At 41.0% G+C, this 16,636-nt stretch overlaps 1 protein-coding gene across 2 annotated transcripts in view; it reads left to right on the top strand.

Moving 5' to 3' along the window:
* The first annotated feature begins 3,075 nt into the window (after positions 1–3,075).
* Positions 3,076–16,636, top strand: part of mc5ra (melanocortin 5a receptor) — a 29,920-nt gene continuing 16,359 nt past the window's right edge. Inside the window, exons 1-2 of one of the 2 annotated variants that reach the window (XM_057355345.1) lie at positions 3,076–3,246; positions 14,760–15,252. In XM_057355345.1, coding sequence (XP_057211328.1) covers positions 15,108–15,252 — 145 coding nt within the window. In that variant the 5' untranslated portion in view covers positions 3,076–3,246; positions 14,760–15,107. The remainder of the gene's footprint in view (positions 3,247–14,759; positions 15,253–16,636) is intronic. The other variant, XM_057355346.1, reaches the window with a different exon arrangement.

The following is a 16,636-nucleotide window of genomic DNA, read 5'->3' as shown; positions in this document are numbered from 1 at the left end:
CATTGCACAGTCATTTAAATGTTGTCCGAAGAAATGTCATGGTCAAGAATCAAGATTTGTGATTTCTAGTTGGTCTGGTTCTCCTGATATAGCAGATAAACACAGTTTAAGGATTCGGGTGAATTTTCAGTGGATTAAATCTAACAACCTGTTTCGTGTAAACCCCAGCGCTTCATTAAAGCTATTGGCTTTGATTAAAAATCAATCACGTCACATCACACGTTCAAGCACAGCGTGTCATTATAGCCTGTCCACTAATGAGCACTCTTCACAATATATAGTTTTAAATAGTAGGTTCGCTTCATTTGTTTCATGTTCATGAATCCTCCGTGTGTGATACGTATCACGGGTTCATTAACACAGCTGTGTTTGCTGAAATGACCTAGTTGTTATCGCCTCTTTGATAATGGTTCTTTTCATCTGCATCCCGACGATGATGATCTTTGGCAGGCAGAATGACACGGTCACACACCAGCAAAATAATGTGTGCAATTTTTGACAAGGACCAAAAGAATCTGAATGTATGTCATTTTATAGATTCATATTTGGCAGTGGAGCATATTGAAGTCACAATAAAAGTATTACGAAAGTGCTCCATATCACTTGTGGTTTATATCCCGAGTCCTCTGAAGCCAAAAGATGAATACTTATTTGCTTTGAACCTTGACAGCCCCAGTATTTAATCAGTGATATTGTGGAGAAAAGAGTGACACGGATATACTTTAAAATTGTACCTTTTGTGTTCAACAGGAGACAGACAGTGTTAACAGATGACAGAGGCTTAATTGGAATGTCTGCTCATATCAACACATGAACAGGAGCTTATATACAATTAATCCTAAATCTAGCTTTTATTTTTAAATTTAGATTAAATTCAACAAAAGTACTGAATTTGTCTACAGTATACAGTATGTCTGTGACAGCCCGGGAATTGGCCACCCAGAAACAGTGAAAAGGTCTCCCTCTTTGTCTCTCTCGGTCACGCACTCATACACACACATACATATATATGGATAAATTAATTAGTTTGTATTTAATCGTTTGTCTTTATTTAAAATAAGTACACAAACAATTGATTATTAGTTCTTTATTTTTGTGGGTTTGCATATTTTCATATTACATCTTTACATCGTTACTGATTTGGGTGCACACAAATTAGTCATGCTGTATTGATCATTAGGATTTTTAAGATTTTTCTGATCTTATCCCAAACCAACATTTTACGTAATCCATACATTAACATGTAATCTTATTTGAAGTATGCTGTCGTCCTTTTATTTTTGTATGATATATTACTCCCTTAAAGATGAAGACATTAATCAAATCCAAAGGAAGGGGAGGTTATCGGTGGAGGAAATGGCCTTCTGCCTTATAGGGAAAACTTGAAATAACCCAGAACGCAGTGCGAGACTGAGAGACAACGCTATTGACAAAAGCTTATTTATAATACAATTTAATTCAATATGTTATCATGGCGTCTCACAGTGACAATTCTTTGTAAATATATATATTAGATTAAACGTGGAGTTTGCAAACCACCAGGCAGCAATATCAAAGCTTTCTGAGCTCTTCATAAGAAGTCTGATTATCGCTTTCTGAGATATTTCCATTACAACACAGGACGGGTTATCTCAGTCACACTGCTTGGAATCATTTTCTAGAGCTCTTTAGACTGACACGTTACCACTCGAACGCCCCTTCAAATGACGATAACACTGCTGTTCAACATTCAGGGTCTTCAAATAACCATTTGGACTGCGGCCAGAGAGAAACGTGTTGACGGTTATCGCATGTCATATGTCTTACATAAACGTCCCATAATATAAATTCTATAAATGTTCCATCTTTAAAACTGCTGTGCAGTCACATTTCTGAGGGACTTATCTGCAGTAGCAATTTTGATTGGATTGCAAAATGGTGAATTCAACAATGAGTTATTTTCGCAGACATGTTACTGCTATGGACCTTAAAAAAGATTAAACTTGTGACTGTCATCACAAGTTTGACAGTAGCTGACACCCCGTTGAGAACCACACTTTACAATTATTTCCATGCACAACAAGTGTATGATCATGTAACCCTGGAAACAGTACTTGTTTTTCATTTTATATTATCAGTAATTGTCTCACATTTATGGGTGATTTATTAGAATTTGTTCAGGCAGTGCTAACAGAGGTAGCAGTGATACTACAGTCTGAATGCACCTTTTGTTCAAATTTATAAAACAGTCATGGGTTCTGTTTAAATGTTGATCCTGACGTCGAGCTGTCACTCAACAGACTGCTGTTGGTGAAGATCAGATAAACATGGCTGACCTACAATAGCATATCCTGAAATGAACTCGGAGGATCTCAAAAACTGGTGTTGAGATCCCAAGATAAAAATCAAAGCTTTTATGATAAAAATGTGTGTAATTTTCTTGATGTGGAAATGATTTTTTTAATCACAGTGTAATGTGCAGAAACAAAGTAAGACGTGTTCTGGAGAAGTGTCTAGTTTAAAACATTGCGCTGTTTGTTTAACCAGCATGTCAATCCACCCACCCAAGCCACAGTTACTAGTCACTTGGTTGTTTTTTACAATATGTGTGTTTTTGCACTTCACATGAAATAAAAAAATCTAAATGTTGAAAGAGCAATACAGTTACACAAAAGCAAAAAGATGCATCTTAAGCAGACTTATTTAAATAAATAAAGCGATCATGTAATTGTCACATGCTGAATGTGTAATACTTATGTATACATTTTGTATTTTTTTTAAATGGGTAACTATGGTAACCAGAATGCTTTTCTCCCACTCTGAACCATATTATGCATTGTCAACCAGAGGGGATCTAACCATTTGTGGTTTGGTGATGTTCACTTAGCTCACTTTTTACTGATCTGTGCATTTATAGACTGAACTGCCTACTGTGTAGGATACACATATGAATGAAACTATATAAAACACGTAGAAAATAATTAGCAGTGTGTGGGCTGCGAAACTAAAGCCTATCAATTATATTTAGCGCTGGTCTTGACTTCACTTCAGCTCTTGTGTAAAGAATGCGTGTGTAGAAAGGTCCTCTGAAAGCCTGTGGAGGTGGAGCTGTCGCTGTTCCTGACATTAGTCTATATATTTATCTGTTGCCTCGTTCTTTCACGAACATCTACGTCTTCGACAACACGAAACACGACTGAAACAAACGCACTGGCTTTGCGATTCACACAGATACAGTACAGCATAGAAAAGTACCGCTCCTGAGAGGTGAGTCACTTCACTTCTGCTTTTTCGCTTCGGATTAGCAAATTATGTTTGGGTTTTACGAGTTTCAGCAACATTATTCAGGCAGATACGCTTATTTCGTTTACTGCGTTACAGTGTATGTGCTAGCTCGTGCGTTTTCCCGAAGCATCGCGGTCTCGTTTACTCGGACCGAGCACTTGCAGATAACTCTTCTTGCCTGTATGTATATGTGATTAACTACATTACAGCATGAATGATTTCAGTGAATGAATGAAGATGATGCGCATCCTTCTTTGACGTGTCGCTGTCCGACATCTAGTGCTGAAATCGCATTCCTCTGATGAGAAATGTCAAGTGAATTCAACACACACCCGGTGAACTTTCATTACGGTTTGATTACCACGTATTCGATTTATAACAGGAAGAAATCTTATTCTAAATGTTAAGTTTAATCTATGTAGTTTCTTGATGAAAAAGATAACAACTAATGTAGGTATGATATATAATGCGCTGCTGGTGTTGGGAATGCGCTTTTGCTGTAACATTTACCTGCTTTCTGCTTTTACTGAGGTTGCACTCAGGTTTGTTTAGCGTATGTGTGTTAAAATGAGCGTTTATGGATTTACAGTATGTTATTCCTGGACTCATTGCGGTAATATATTGCGGATAAGTTGTTTTCAAAGACTGGATTTTGTATTGCCGGAAAAAAATGTACCTAAACATCAAAGCTGTTGCTACAGTAAATCATGGTGTGTCTGTGTCTCAACATCCCGCAAGTTCCCTGAACAGTAGATATTTACTCCAAATCTTTTGGGTTCGCAAAGCTTCTTTTAGGAGCAAAACTGAGGTTTGTGAGATTTGTCATGATATACCGTACATATCACTAACAATGTTCACACAGTATGTAATAATAATGATTGTTAATAGTTTAGTTAACAGATTAGGCTAACTCATCAAACTTGAAAAATGAGAAGTCGAGCATATTGGGATTGTGGGATACAGGGCATTGTGTTTATTGTATACTACACATTTGATCAAATGTAAGAAGTCATCACAGAATTGTGAATATAAAATGTGCACAATTAACATAAAAATATACCACATAAATGTAGCTTTGTGTGCAATGCTTATTGTTGGCAAAATGTTGTTCATCATTTTGGATAAAAGCGTCTGAATAGAATACATAAACAAAAGGATGTGTTAATTAATAACACACTGTTTGTGTTATGCTTTTTTAACACATTATGCGTTATATGGACAACACATTTACGCTTAACTAAACACAAAATGTGTTGTTTTTAGGGTGTACATTTCTGCATAACCTCAAATACATCACTCCAGGTACATCGCTGCATCTTTCAGCTAAAATGTACACTAGAGGCGCTTAGGCACTCGTTTTTTTTCTCTGCTTTGTTCCTCTCAGGATTGATTGGGTTTTAGCCGAGGTACAACAAGAACTTGTTTATTCGCAAACTCGCAAAATGAACAATAACGAATGATCAAAATACATTTGGATGCTATTTTCTGCTGTTTTATCAAAATTAAACTGCAAAGACAGTGTAGATCGCATAGTCATATGATCAGGGCTAAGTACCAAATGGCACAAATCTAATGAGCAAACACAAGCAGGTTCTAATCAGTGTGTACAGTATCTCTTCTTTACATCTTTCAGTAAACCTGCATTAGAACGGAAAAAAACAAACACCCCTAGTCATTCCAACAGAAAAATGCATTGAGGGTCAGGCAGAAATGTAAGCAGTCACAAATCGCCAGTGAGACCGGATTGGCAAATTAACCTTAGCCTTACAACATTTGATGAAAACATAAAAATATAACCAAAATATTCAATTTGATAAAAAAAAACCCCACACACTATTAGGTGTGCACCTGATCTGTGAATCTGATTTTTTGAACTGGTCCAGTGGAGCTTAATGATTCAGATGCATCAATGTATTTGTTGGCTCAGCTGACCTGGAACGTGCCTATGATGCCCAAATATTTGAGAGACAACCCCAGTCTGGAATTGCAGAGCTGAGTCAGAGCTGCGTGGGTGTGTGTGTGCACGGATTATGCCACGTCTGCATGGGCGTGTGCCCACTGCAGTGCTGAATGAACAGGAAACTAAAGAACATAAGACACATCTAAGGGTCAAGAAAGTCACTCAATCTTATTTATGAAAAAGCAATAGACAAGAGATAGATGAAAGAGTTGTTTATGTGGAGCGGGGTTTAAATCCACAGCCCGGGTTCAGATAGCCACTGATTTACTGAGCCCTGGGGAATGAAGAGAGATCTTATGGAAGTTTGTACATGACTGCATCGGGACTCTAGTAAATGCCATGGCGTACTGTGCAAAATGAATGCCATGGCGTTCGCGGACAATGGCCACAATTTCTTAATATTGTTTTAAAAGGACTGTAAAATGTGCTTAATAGCAAACGCATAGGAAATCAGGGAAAGTATTCTTTAATATGTGAGGGTTTCATTGCAAAAATCTAAAGGTTTAGTTAGAATAGTTTCTGAAACCTTTATGTTTACCTCTATTCAATTCAACTTCAATTTCATATCATTTTGACTAACGTTGCACTTGCATTACATATAACATATATAAAAAGAAAAATATGCAAACTATGCAAATGACTTGAATGTATATCATTACCAGATATTAATAAAACATCTCATGTTATCTGCTGGGGTGCTTTGTACAACCGAGGTGTTACACTTGATCTAAAGATCTTAAGCTATTCAGTTAGTAGCATGAAGACGAAAATCAGCCATTTTCCATGCTTCAAGGATCCTTAGAACTCAAGTGCAACTTAAAAATGTATGTGTTGCATTTAAACCAAAAAGTTGCTGGTTTAGATTTGAAATGAACCTTCGTGAACCTTCATCACATGCCCGTATGTTTTTCATCACATGGCATCATATGCTATGATGAATTTGTATTTTTTCTGTCAGAGGTGTCACGGTCCTGCCTTCTTGTTCATGATTTTCTAGTCGTGTGGCAGGATCGGGACAGATCCCTTATGTTTTATGTGAGAAAGTCATGAGTTGTTTACGTTTTTACATCCCATGTGCTTTCTTGTCACGGATTGGCAGAGGAACCCAAGCGCAGGCAGGCAGTGAAGGGGTTAACAAAACAGATTTTAATAGTACAAAACAAAGAAACAAAACAAAGACCCACGATGGGGATAACAGATTAACAGAATAACAGGATAAACAGGACGAAGACTAACTGACACTAAACTAAGATAACCACACTTGACATAAACTAAACTGGACACTTACTAGACTCACGAAAACAGCAGGAACAGGCAATAACAGCAGGCTAGGGAGGCAAACAAGAACAGGGATACACTGAACGCAAGGACACCACACACACATGTAATACACGAGCAACAAGACAAAGAAACATGAGGGTATATATAGGGATTGACAAACGAGGGATAACGACATGGGGCAGGTGTGGGACATTAAACACTCAGGGAAAGATAACGAGGAAACGAGAGGAATGGGGCCAATGACAAGACACTGGAGAGAACGTATATTATTGTCAAACGGACAACAATATGTTTCTCTCCACACATAACCAAAGACTTTGTCATGGCTCTGCTACAGGACCAAGAAAAACCTGACTAAGGAAGCAGAGCCATGACACTTTCTCGTGTCTTGTCATTGGCCCCGCCCCTCTCGTTTCCTGTATTGCTTCCCTGCCGTGTCTCATGTTCCCCACCTGCCCTCGTTAATTATCCTTCGTTTGTATTCCCCTTTAAATAGTTCTCATGTTTCATTGTCCTGTGCTCTTGCGTTGCATTCAGTGTACCTGTTCTTGTGCCGTTGTACCTGTACCTGTACCTGTACCCTGTGAGTTTTGTGTTTTACCCTGCCGTGTTTTTGTGTAAGACGTTTGGTCGTGTTCTTTAGTTTAGTTTTTGCTGTTCTTGTTTTACGTTTTGCCCCCACGTGGGAAGTCTTTTGTTTTATATATATATATATATATATATCTTAGTTTCGTTTTCCCCCCTCGAGGGTGTTTTGTCTTTGTCAATAAATGTCTTTGTTAACCCCTTCACCACCGCTGCTGCCTGCAATTGGGTTCTTCCTTCCACATCCGTGAGAAGAGGTTCTCTTTTGGATAACACATAATAATAAATGGGGTAAAGAATTGGGAGAAAGCTGCATCACTTTATTATTGAAACATTCATGTGATCTCAGCATTATTAAACTGGCTGAGCATAAGTTATTCCCTCTCTGAATAATGTTTTATTCATGATGTGTCGCATCAAGACATTTTGAAACTGCCTGCTTATACGCATGTCTTACAAAAGTGTAGGCAAAATAAAGAAATAATTACAAGACGATTCAGAAGCAGAAATAAGGCATTCTCCATACATAAATACATAATCAGAAACCAGTAAAAGGGCTCATTGTTGACAGCTGTTGTTCCAGCCAAGAACACCACAGGAATGTTGCAGTAAATGTGAGGAGACCTCAATGCCTTGATACACTCGTAATTCTGTGAATTCCGGACTACACTTCCTATCATCCTCCACGCTCCCTCACCAGTCCCTCATTTGTAATCACCGCACCTGCCAACCATTACTCCCTCATCACTAAGAGACTATTTATATCCTGCCTGTTCCCATGTTCTTTGTGTTGTCTTATGTATCAACTTATATATCCCGTTTATGCTAATTAAAGTGTTTACTTCAGAATTACCTGTTTGTCTGTTTTCCTGTGGGCCGTACGGTTACACTGATGATCTAACACAGATGACGCACAGAACGATTATTACAGCTCTTCACATGACACATTCTATGTGCATTAAGGTGAAACACTGAGGCCCGGTTTCACAGACACGGTTTAGCTTAAACCAGGACTATGCCTTGGTTGAATTAAGATATTTATGTCGCGTTTATAAAAATGCCTTAGAAGAATACATTACTGGTGAGCATCTTGTGACAAAACAATGGCACTGATATATTTTAAGATATATCTGGGCAAGTTACATTCAGTTAAGACAGGTCACACATTCATTTTAGTCTGGGACTAGCCTTAAGCCTTGTCTGTGAAACCTGGCCTGAGAGTAAGGTATGATGCCATCCAACTATTCCCACCAAATAATTTATATTCTGTGTCCTATAAAGAAGGGTGATTCCTTTCATCCACTAGACTTTCATATTTACATAATAAATACAGTATGTATTTAACATACATTTACAAAGATTAACATATTATTATTTTTTTATATTGCAATATCACAGTTAAGTAAACATATAATTTTGCATCCTGCTAGTCTTTTGTGGCATCCTTTAAATTCTTATAAATCCTAAATTACGAATGTAAAAATTCTCCTTCTGAGGTTGTAGAAAAGGCTCATCTTTTAGAAAATGTTTTCTTTTGCCTCTCTTTTGTTGACTCTTTCTTGAGAAGAGACCATGAGACCTTGGGCCCGTTTCAATAAGGAGGTTCAACTAACACCGAGTTAAAATGTGAAAACTCTGAGTGTGAAACTTTGAGTTTTTGGTTTCAGAACAGCGTATTTGAGTTAGTTCTATCAACTCCGGGTAGACTTACCTTGAGTTAAGCGCTTGCAGCACAACTACGACAAGCCATGATCAATGGAGCTCCAATATTATGATTCACCATGGCAACTTTCCAGTTTCAATTAATAAACAGATAAATGAACCAATAAACAAATAAATTAATCATTAAATGAATGAAACAACAGAAATAAGACAGAAATAATAAAAAAAGCTCTAGGTTTGTATAGGATACCTGTAGGACGTCAGACTCTCGTATCAAAGTTAGACTGATCGCTGGTTGGAACCCTGCTCAGACCAGATTTTGGTAGCAGGAATAGCTGCACTACTAAATTAAATGTTTATTACCTTTATGGGTTAATTTCTGCATTTTGTCTGTATTTATTAATTTCTTTATTCATGCACTTTATTTATACACTTATACACACAGTCATTTCTCATCGTCCATAGAAAACTAGCATTTGTGCTCTGATGTAATACACGCACGATGGCTGATGTTATGGATGTAAGGATGGATGATATATGTTTTGATATATCTAATTCACTGTAAAGAAACGTTTGACTAAAAATCCACAGGGAAATGACAAAATTCCACTCGGGTCCTAAATTGCTCTCCTGAAGTCAAACTTCATCCCTTTGAATGAATGCAGCCTCTTCACATACAGGATCCTCTATAAAAGCACATATGACATTTTGATCATAATGTGTGCCATGAATGACTGTATTCATGAATGAGTTACAACACTTGCGCTTTAAAAGGGGAGGAGATGAAAAGAAACTCTGGGTTTACCACAGAAAACCTGCTCTGGGTTAGGTTCACCAGGTTAGGTTCAGAGTAAGTTACTATGGTTACTGACTCTGAGTATAAGTTACCTCTCTTTTAGAAACGGGCTTGACTTACCCCGCTTTCTCGGGTTTGACATACCTCACATTCTGAAATGGAAAACCCAGAGTTTCCCTCATTTCAGGGTTAATATACTCAGAGTTTCACTAAACCTCATTTCTGAAACGGGCCCCTGTCGGTCTGAGAAGGTGAACAGAGATGTGATGTGTTGTCGTTTCATCATAACAAGGAATCAATCTCTGAATTTTATTCGTCACACTAAAAATGTAGCAGATCAATGTCAGTATGGGGTCCTAAAGGCATGTGCAGCACACACAGCACAACGGACCCATCAGAGCTCCTTGCAAAAATATGTGTGGGTGCGTGACTGAAATGTATTACCTCCACAGGGATAAATGAACGGACATCAGGTGAAATGCAGGGGATGGTGCCTATACTGACATATGTAAGGCCGAACAACAACAACAACTAGTGAAATTCACATAGAGAGAGAGAGAGAGAGAGAGAGAGAGAGAGAGAGAGAGAGAGAGAGAGAGAGAGAGAGAGAGAGAGAGAGAGAGAGAGAGAGAGAGAGAAAGAGAGAGAGAGAGAGAGAGAGAGAGAGAGAGAGAGAGAGAGAGAGAGAGAGAGAGGCAGTGTGGTACATTAAGGGTGAAGAGAAAACATGTCAGCTGTCAAACTGTTACTTTCTAATGAGAAGTCAGTGAGTCTGTCAGCTATTTTAAACACTCCAGCAGAATGCTGGCCAAATTTAAGGCCACAAAATGTTTTATTCACATCCAGATTTACTACTATACATGTTTGCTGAAACATGTATAGTAGTAAATAACAAACTGTACCAAACATTCGAACCAAATATGTAACATTTTTGCATGACTAAAGGAATGTAATACAATTTATATGAAAGCTATTTCTCATTCATTGCTGTATCAAGCAAAGACAGTGCAGCTCTTTCTTCAAAGAGGCATGCCATGAGCCAATAGCCTTTGAGTGTGAGCCCTGTCAGAGCATTTCATTGGTTGAATGAACTGAATGAACACGCCCTACTTAACGAGTCAATTGAGTCAAATGGGATTGAATGAACTGGAACATGTCGTTCATGGTCTAATATTCTGTGTTCCAACAATGCAAATCTAGTTACTGAACTTTTCTGAAAAATAAAGGTAATGACCTGGTTTCATTTCATTCTAAGGTGAAGTAAATTATGTCAAAACAGTTGAATCTTTGTATGGAACATTTAATTACACCAAGTAAATAATTTAAACCTTAGATTTTAGTAGACTAAATACAATGTATATTGTAATGTATAAAACTAAATAGCATTTTCGTTAAAGGACTATGACTAAAACTAAATCAAAATTTGCTGTCAAAATTAACACTGCCAGTAACACACCTACTGTACCCGACAGTATCGTTTGTGCTCTGTATTATATAGCAAATAATCAAGACTAATACAACTTACATGTAAAGAGGTGTTTTCATGTCATGTTAATTAAACATGTTACTGCGATTAAGTCCTTAGTCTGATTATTGGAAAAATTCGCATTATTGATGTGCATGTAAACGTAATCAATGATGAAAACTCATCTCATATTGAAACTCAAAATTAGAAAAGAAGTTCAGTATGAAAGAGTGTAATACGGTTCAATGCAATGAAGGAAGGAGACAGGGTCGGCGTGGCTGGGACTCAGAGAGATTTATTTCAATAAAAACAAACAAAACACGTGCCAATGTGCTATCACTCAACAATAACTCAGAATAGATTTCGTGTTTGCTCTCGCTGCTTCTCTCACAGTAGTGCCAAGTTCCCAGCCGCTCTGTCTCGTTCGTCGCCTCTAGGTGGCTTTTACTGTCTCCTCACCAAATCACTGGAACGAGACACAGGTGTTCATAATGTGTACTTGACCTACTTACGTCCCGTCCGTTTCCCACCTCTGTCTCCCGCTGCAGACCTCACTGAACCATGCCCCCCTTGCCACATACCCCCACCGCCCGACTCAGGCCGGGGCCCCATCCGGCCTGCAGCCTCCTCCCCCCCCTTCCTGGAGAGAAAGTCGGCCACCTGGAATTTGAAGGGTTGTAAAGCTAGATACCCACGGGTGATCCGCGCGTTGGTATCCTTCATGCGGTGGAGCCACTTGAGGGGCACGTGGTCCGAACAGAGCGTGAACTCCCCCCCAGGAGATAATAGCGGAGAGTGAGGACGGCCCACCCAATCGCTAGGTACTCTTTCTCAATGGTGCTGCTCCTCGTCTCTCTCGTTGAGAGCTTGTGACTGATGTACAGCACCGGCCGTTCCTCACCCTCTACCTCCTGGGACAGGACCACCCCCAGACCTCTGTCCGACGCGTCAGTCTGCAAAAGAAAGGGGATAGCAAAGTCAAGAGAGTGCAATAACGGGCCGCCACACAGAGCAGCCTTCACTTGGGTGAAAGCCTGCTGGCACGGCTCCGACCACTGGACCGGATCTGGTGCTTCCTTTTTAGTGAGATCAGTCAGCGGGCTGGTGAGGTCCGAATAATTAGGTACAAACCTCCTATAATATCCCACCAGCCCCAAGTACTGCCTCACCTCCTTTTTGGTCTTGGGTCTCGGGGGAGGTCGCAACTGCTGCTGTCTTGTCAATTTGAACATGACCCAAGTGGAAGCTCAGATACTCAACTCAACTCTCAACTCAACTTTATTTATATAGCGCTTTTACAATTTTCATTGTTACAAAGCAGCTGTACATGAGACACATTGACTACAAGCAAAACAATCAAAGTTGTACCTGCAAAAACAAGAAAAGGTTGAAAACACAGAAGACAGACACACCCACACACAAAACACTCCACACACACAACACGCACACGCACCAACACACACAGACACAGAGACACAGAGAGGTCAGAGATACCCGACCTCCACCCGCCCAATTGCACACTTCTTCGGGTTAGCCGTCAGCCCGGTTCCTCTCAGCGAACTCAGGACCACCTTCAGGTGCTGCATATGCCACTGCCAGTCATTACTATAGATGATGATGTCATCCAAGTAAGCAGCTGCATGTGCCGCGTGCGGCCGAGGTATGTGGTCCATGAGACGCTGGAAGGTGGCCAGAGCTCCGAATAAGCCGAAAGGAAGGGTGACAAATTGGTGCAATCCGAACGGCATTGTGAAAGCTGTCTTTACTTTGGACAGAGGAGATAAGGGGATCTGCCAATAGCCCTTCGTTAAATCCAGTGTCGAATAAAAGCGAGCGAACTGAGCCGATCAAACAATTCGTCAATCCGCAGCATTGGACATGTGTTGAACTTCGACACAGCATTCGCCTTGCATTCGTTTTAGGTACCAAAACTATCGGGCCCGCCCAATCACTGCTGGACTCTCCGATTACTCCCATATCGAGCATGGCGCTTAATTCTACCTGAACCACTTTTTTGTGTTCAGCCCAACGTGTGGAGTTTTCTTCTCAGGTCCATGACATACTGAATTTGGTTTTTGCTGGCGGAAGGTCTGTCCTCCCAAGATTCCCTTAGGACATCCAGCACCCCGCGAGGTTGACGTCCATAGAGAAGCTCGAAGGGGGAAAACCCCGTGGAGGCTTGGGGGACCTCGCGCACAGCTAATAACAGGGGCTCCAGCCATCTATCCCAACTTTTGGCGTCTTCGTGAAAGAACTTTCGGATCATGGTTTTCAACGTGCGGTTAAAGCGTTCGACCAGACCCTCCATTTGTGGGTGGTAGACGCTGGTGTAGATCGTTTTAATCCCCAGTAATTCGTAAAGTTTGCGGAGTGTCCGTGACATTAACGTCGTGCCTTGATCCATGAGAACCTCTTTGGGGATTCCCACGCGGGAGATTAACGAGAACAGCGCGTCCGCCACGCTTTTAGCGGAAATATTGTGGAGCGCCACTGCCTCAGGGTATCGCATTGCATAGTCCACTATAACCAATGCAAAGCGATGCCCTCGTGCAGATCGTTCTAACGGCCTGACCAGGTCCATTCCAATTCTCTCGAAGGGGACCTGTATGAGGGGAAGAGGGCACAATGATGCTTTTGGGGTGGCCGGTGGGTTTACCAGCTGGCATTCACGACAAGCCATGCACCATCTGCGCATGTTCTCGTGAATGCCCGGCCAGAAAAATCATAGTGACGGCTCCTTGGTATGACTAACTGGGTCGTATCCTGCTTTGACTGAGCGTCTTGGGTCACCCGATACAACCTGTCTTTTAAAATGGTAAAGTACGGATAGGAGAGCGGTCGTGTTGGTTGGAGAGGCTGCCCGTTGATGGTGCGGACCTGTTCAAACGCATTTCTGAGCGATTCGTCCTGAGACTCTTCCAGGGGAAAATCATCACACGGTGAGAGATTTCTCCTCTCCCAGCTGCGCCACCGCCCCTTTCCGCTGCTCTCGATTCCACCAAGAGACACAAATGCCCCAATAAAATACTAAAATCTGGCCAATTCGTCCCCAAAATTAGCGGATGCCGGAGGTGCGGATTAACAGCCACCTCAACATTATACATTTTCCCCCGGAATTGTATCGGCAAGGACACTAAGGGATAGTTCACCACATCCCCAGGAACACACCGTACTTTAACCATGCGGCTCGTATCCAATTCCGCGAATTGAGGTTTGGCTACATCCTGAATCCACTAAGGCCTGATACTCAACTCAACTTTATTTATATAGCGCTTTTTACAATTTCATTGTTACAAAGCAGCTGTACATAAGACATATTGACTATAAGCAAAACAATTAAAGTTGTACCTGTAAAAACAAGAAAAAGGTGAAAACACAGAAGACAGACATACCCACATACAAAACACTCCACACACACAATATGCACACGTACTAACACACATAGACATAGACACACATGTACACAGACAAGTACGCGCACACACAGGCACACACACACAGGCACACACACACACACACACGCACACACACACACACACAGTGAGAGCACACATTTAAGATAAAGGAGAGAGAAGCACAGGTCAAATATAACAGACTATAAATTCCTATATGCAATATTAATTAAGCAAAACTTTAAATTCTAATTCTAAAGCAGCCCCCCTGGCCAGGCAAATAGTGCAAAAGAACAGTATGCAAACGGTGGCGAGGAACCCTAAAATGATACGTATCCCCCTTTATACTCACAGGTATTTGGTACAGGCCAGCTTGATCGAAGGCAGCCTGTGGGGCGTCCGGGATCCGGATCATTGTGCCAACCTCCATCACGGGACAGCGGTCGATAAAATGACCCAGATCCCCGCACCTACAACAGGCCAGCCCAGGCCTCCCCGCCGCCCTAGCAGCAGGAAGCAGGCCAAGAGATTGGTGAGAAGAGGGCGGAGGGACGGGAGAGCTGGTAGTAGGGCCGCCGTACGGGTCCGCGCCTCTGGGAGGCACCTTCGCAAAAGGGGGGAAAATCCAGCTCCCATTGTTCCCCGGGAGTGAGGAGCTGCCCGCGGCTGCAGATCCGGCCGGGACCTTGGAAACGGAGTTGGATGGGGGAAGAAACAGAGGTAGAGAGAGATCGGAGGGGTTCGCCGACCCTGGGGAACGCCGACCCCGGGGCTTGCCGCCATTTGGTCCTCCGCCAGCTAGATGGCCTAGGTCAGCGACGTCGGCCGGTGGCACTGGACCCACTAGGTGACCTTCCTGGGCAGCCGCACCACGAATTGCTCCAGCATCACCGTATCAATGACGCCGTCAATGTCGCCAATTCTCTCTCACGATCATCAATCGTCAATTCTCTCTCACGATTTAGTACTAAGCCATTTTTAACAAACATGAATCATTGTTATGATCATTAAAACAATCTACATCACAGCTTGTTTTACAATGTCAGTAGAAAAAGGGACAAGACAAAAGGGTTAAGATAGAGAGTTAAGGGTTAAGTTTTACCTGCAGAAAAAGACATTTATTTTTAAGGATATATTACCATGTGTTACATTTGCATCTATTAATGGAGGTTTCTGTGCATTTTATCACTTTTCCCACCCATCTTTCCTTGGAACAAGTTCAACATCATACTATGAGATCTGTTGAGTAACTTAATCTTGGTCACAACATCTAAAAGTGAAACCCGAAGGTTTGCTTGACAATTGCAATCATATGAAAAACTTGTGTCCGTGTGTAATATATAATTGTGTGAATGTCTATTGGGGTTAGGCAAGGGTGTAAATAAAAAGTATTTTAAAGCCACAGACGTGTGTGTGTGTGTGTGCGTATGTGTGGGAAGGGTAAACCCTATGGTATGGGGACAAAATGTCCCCACAAAGATGGCAATATCCAAAATCCTTGTCCTTGAGGGGACATTTTTTGGTCCCCATGAGGAAACAAGCTTATAAATCATACAGAATTAACTTTTGTGAAAATCTAAAAGAGCAGACAGTTGTGTGTGATTGTTAGGGTTAGGGGGTGGGTTAGGGGTAGGGAATATGATATACAGTTTGTACAGTATAAAAACCATTGCGTCTATGGAATGTCCCCATAAAACATGGAAACCCAACATGCATGTGTGTGTGTGTACCTGAGATCTGAGCAGCTTTTTTCCCAAACAAATTGACAAAACTTAGACACCAAGTTTAAATCACAGGAAAACTGCAATAGCCCATCAGAAATCATAAAATATTCTTACTACAAAGACAAAAAGCAAAATAAAGATAAATATTTGAGCACTGAAAGGATTTTCTGTCAGGACCCAGCCTAGAACTCGGGTCTCCGGTGTTAGAAACCGTCACTTAACCGGTTTAGCCACTAGAGGAGGGTTGAACCCAGAAGGTAAGGCAGACACAGTAAGTCACATAAAGCAGTTTATTGGACCAATATAAAATCCTTCAGACAACCAAGAATAATTCCTCACAAAAAAGTAGAAAATGCACAAAGTAAAAATGGAAAAAACTCAGGAAACCAAAAACAAGGTCCAAAAATCAAAAAAGGTTTTTTCAAAGGAAAACACAAAAGGGTACTTTCCAAAAGGATAATGTCCACAGTTCCACAAAGAAGTCCACAGTTCCACAAAGAAGTCCAC

This window comes from Triplophysa rosa, linkage group LG16, assembly GCF_024868665.1.
Source record: "Triplophysa rosa linkage group LG16, Trosa_1v2, whole genome shotgun sequence".
In the NCBI taxonomy this organism is placed as follows: Eukaryota; Metazoa; Chordata; class Actinopteri; order Cypriniformes; family Nemacheilidae; genus Triplophysa; species Triplophysa rosa.
The sequence above is the reverse complement of the archived record's forward strand: the minus strand, read 5'-3'. Positions and strand labels throughout refer to the sequence as shown.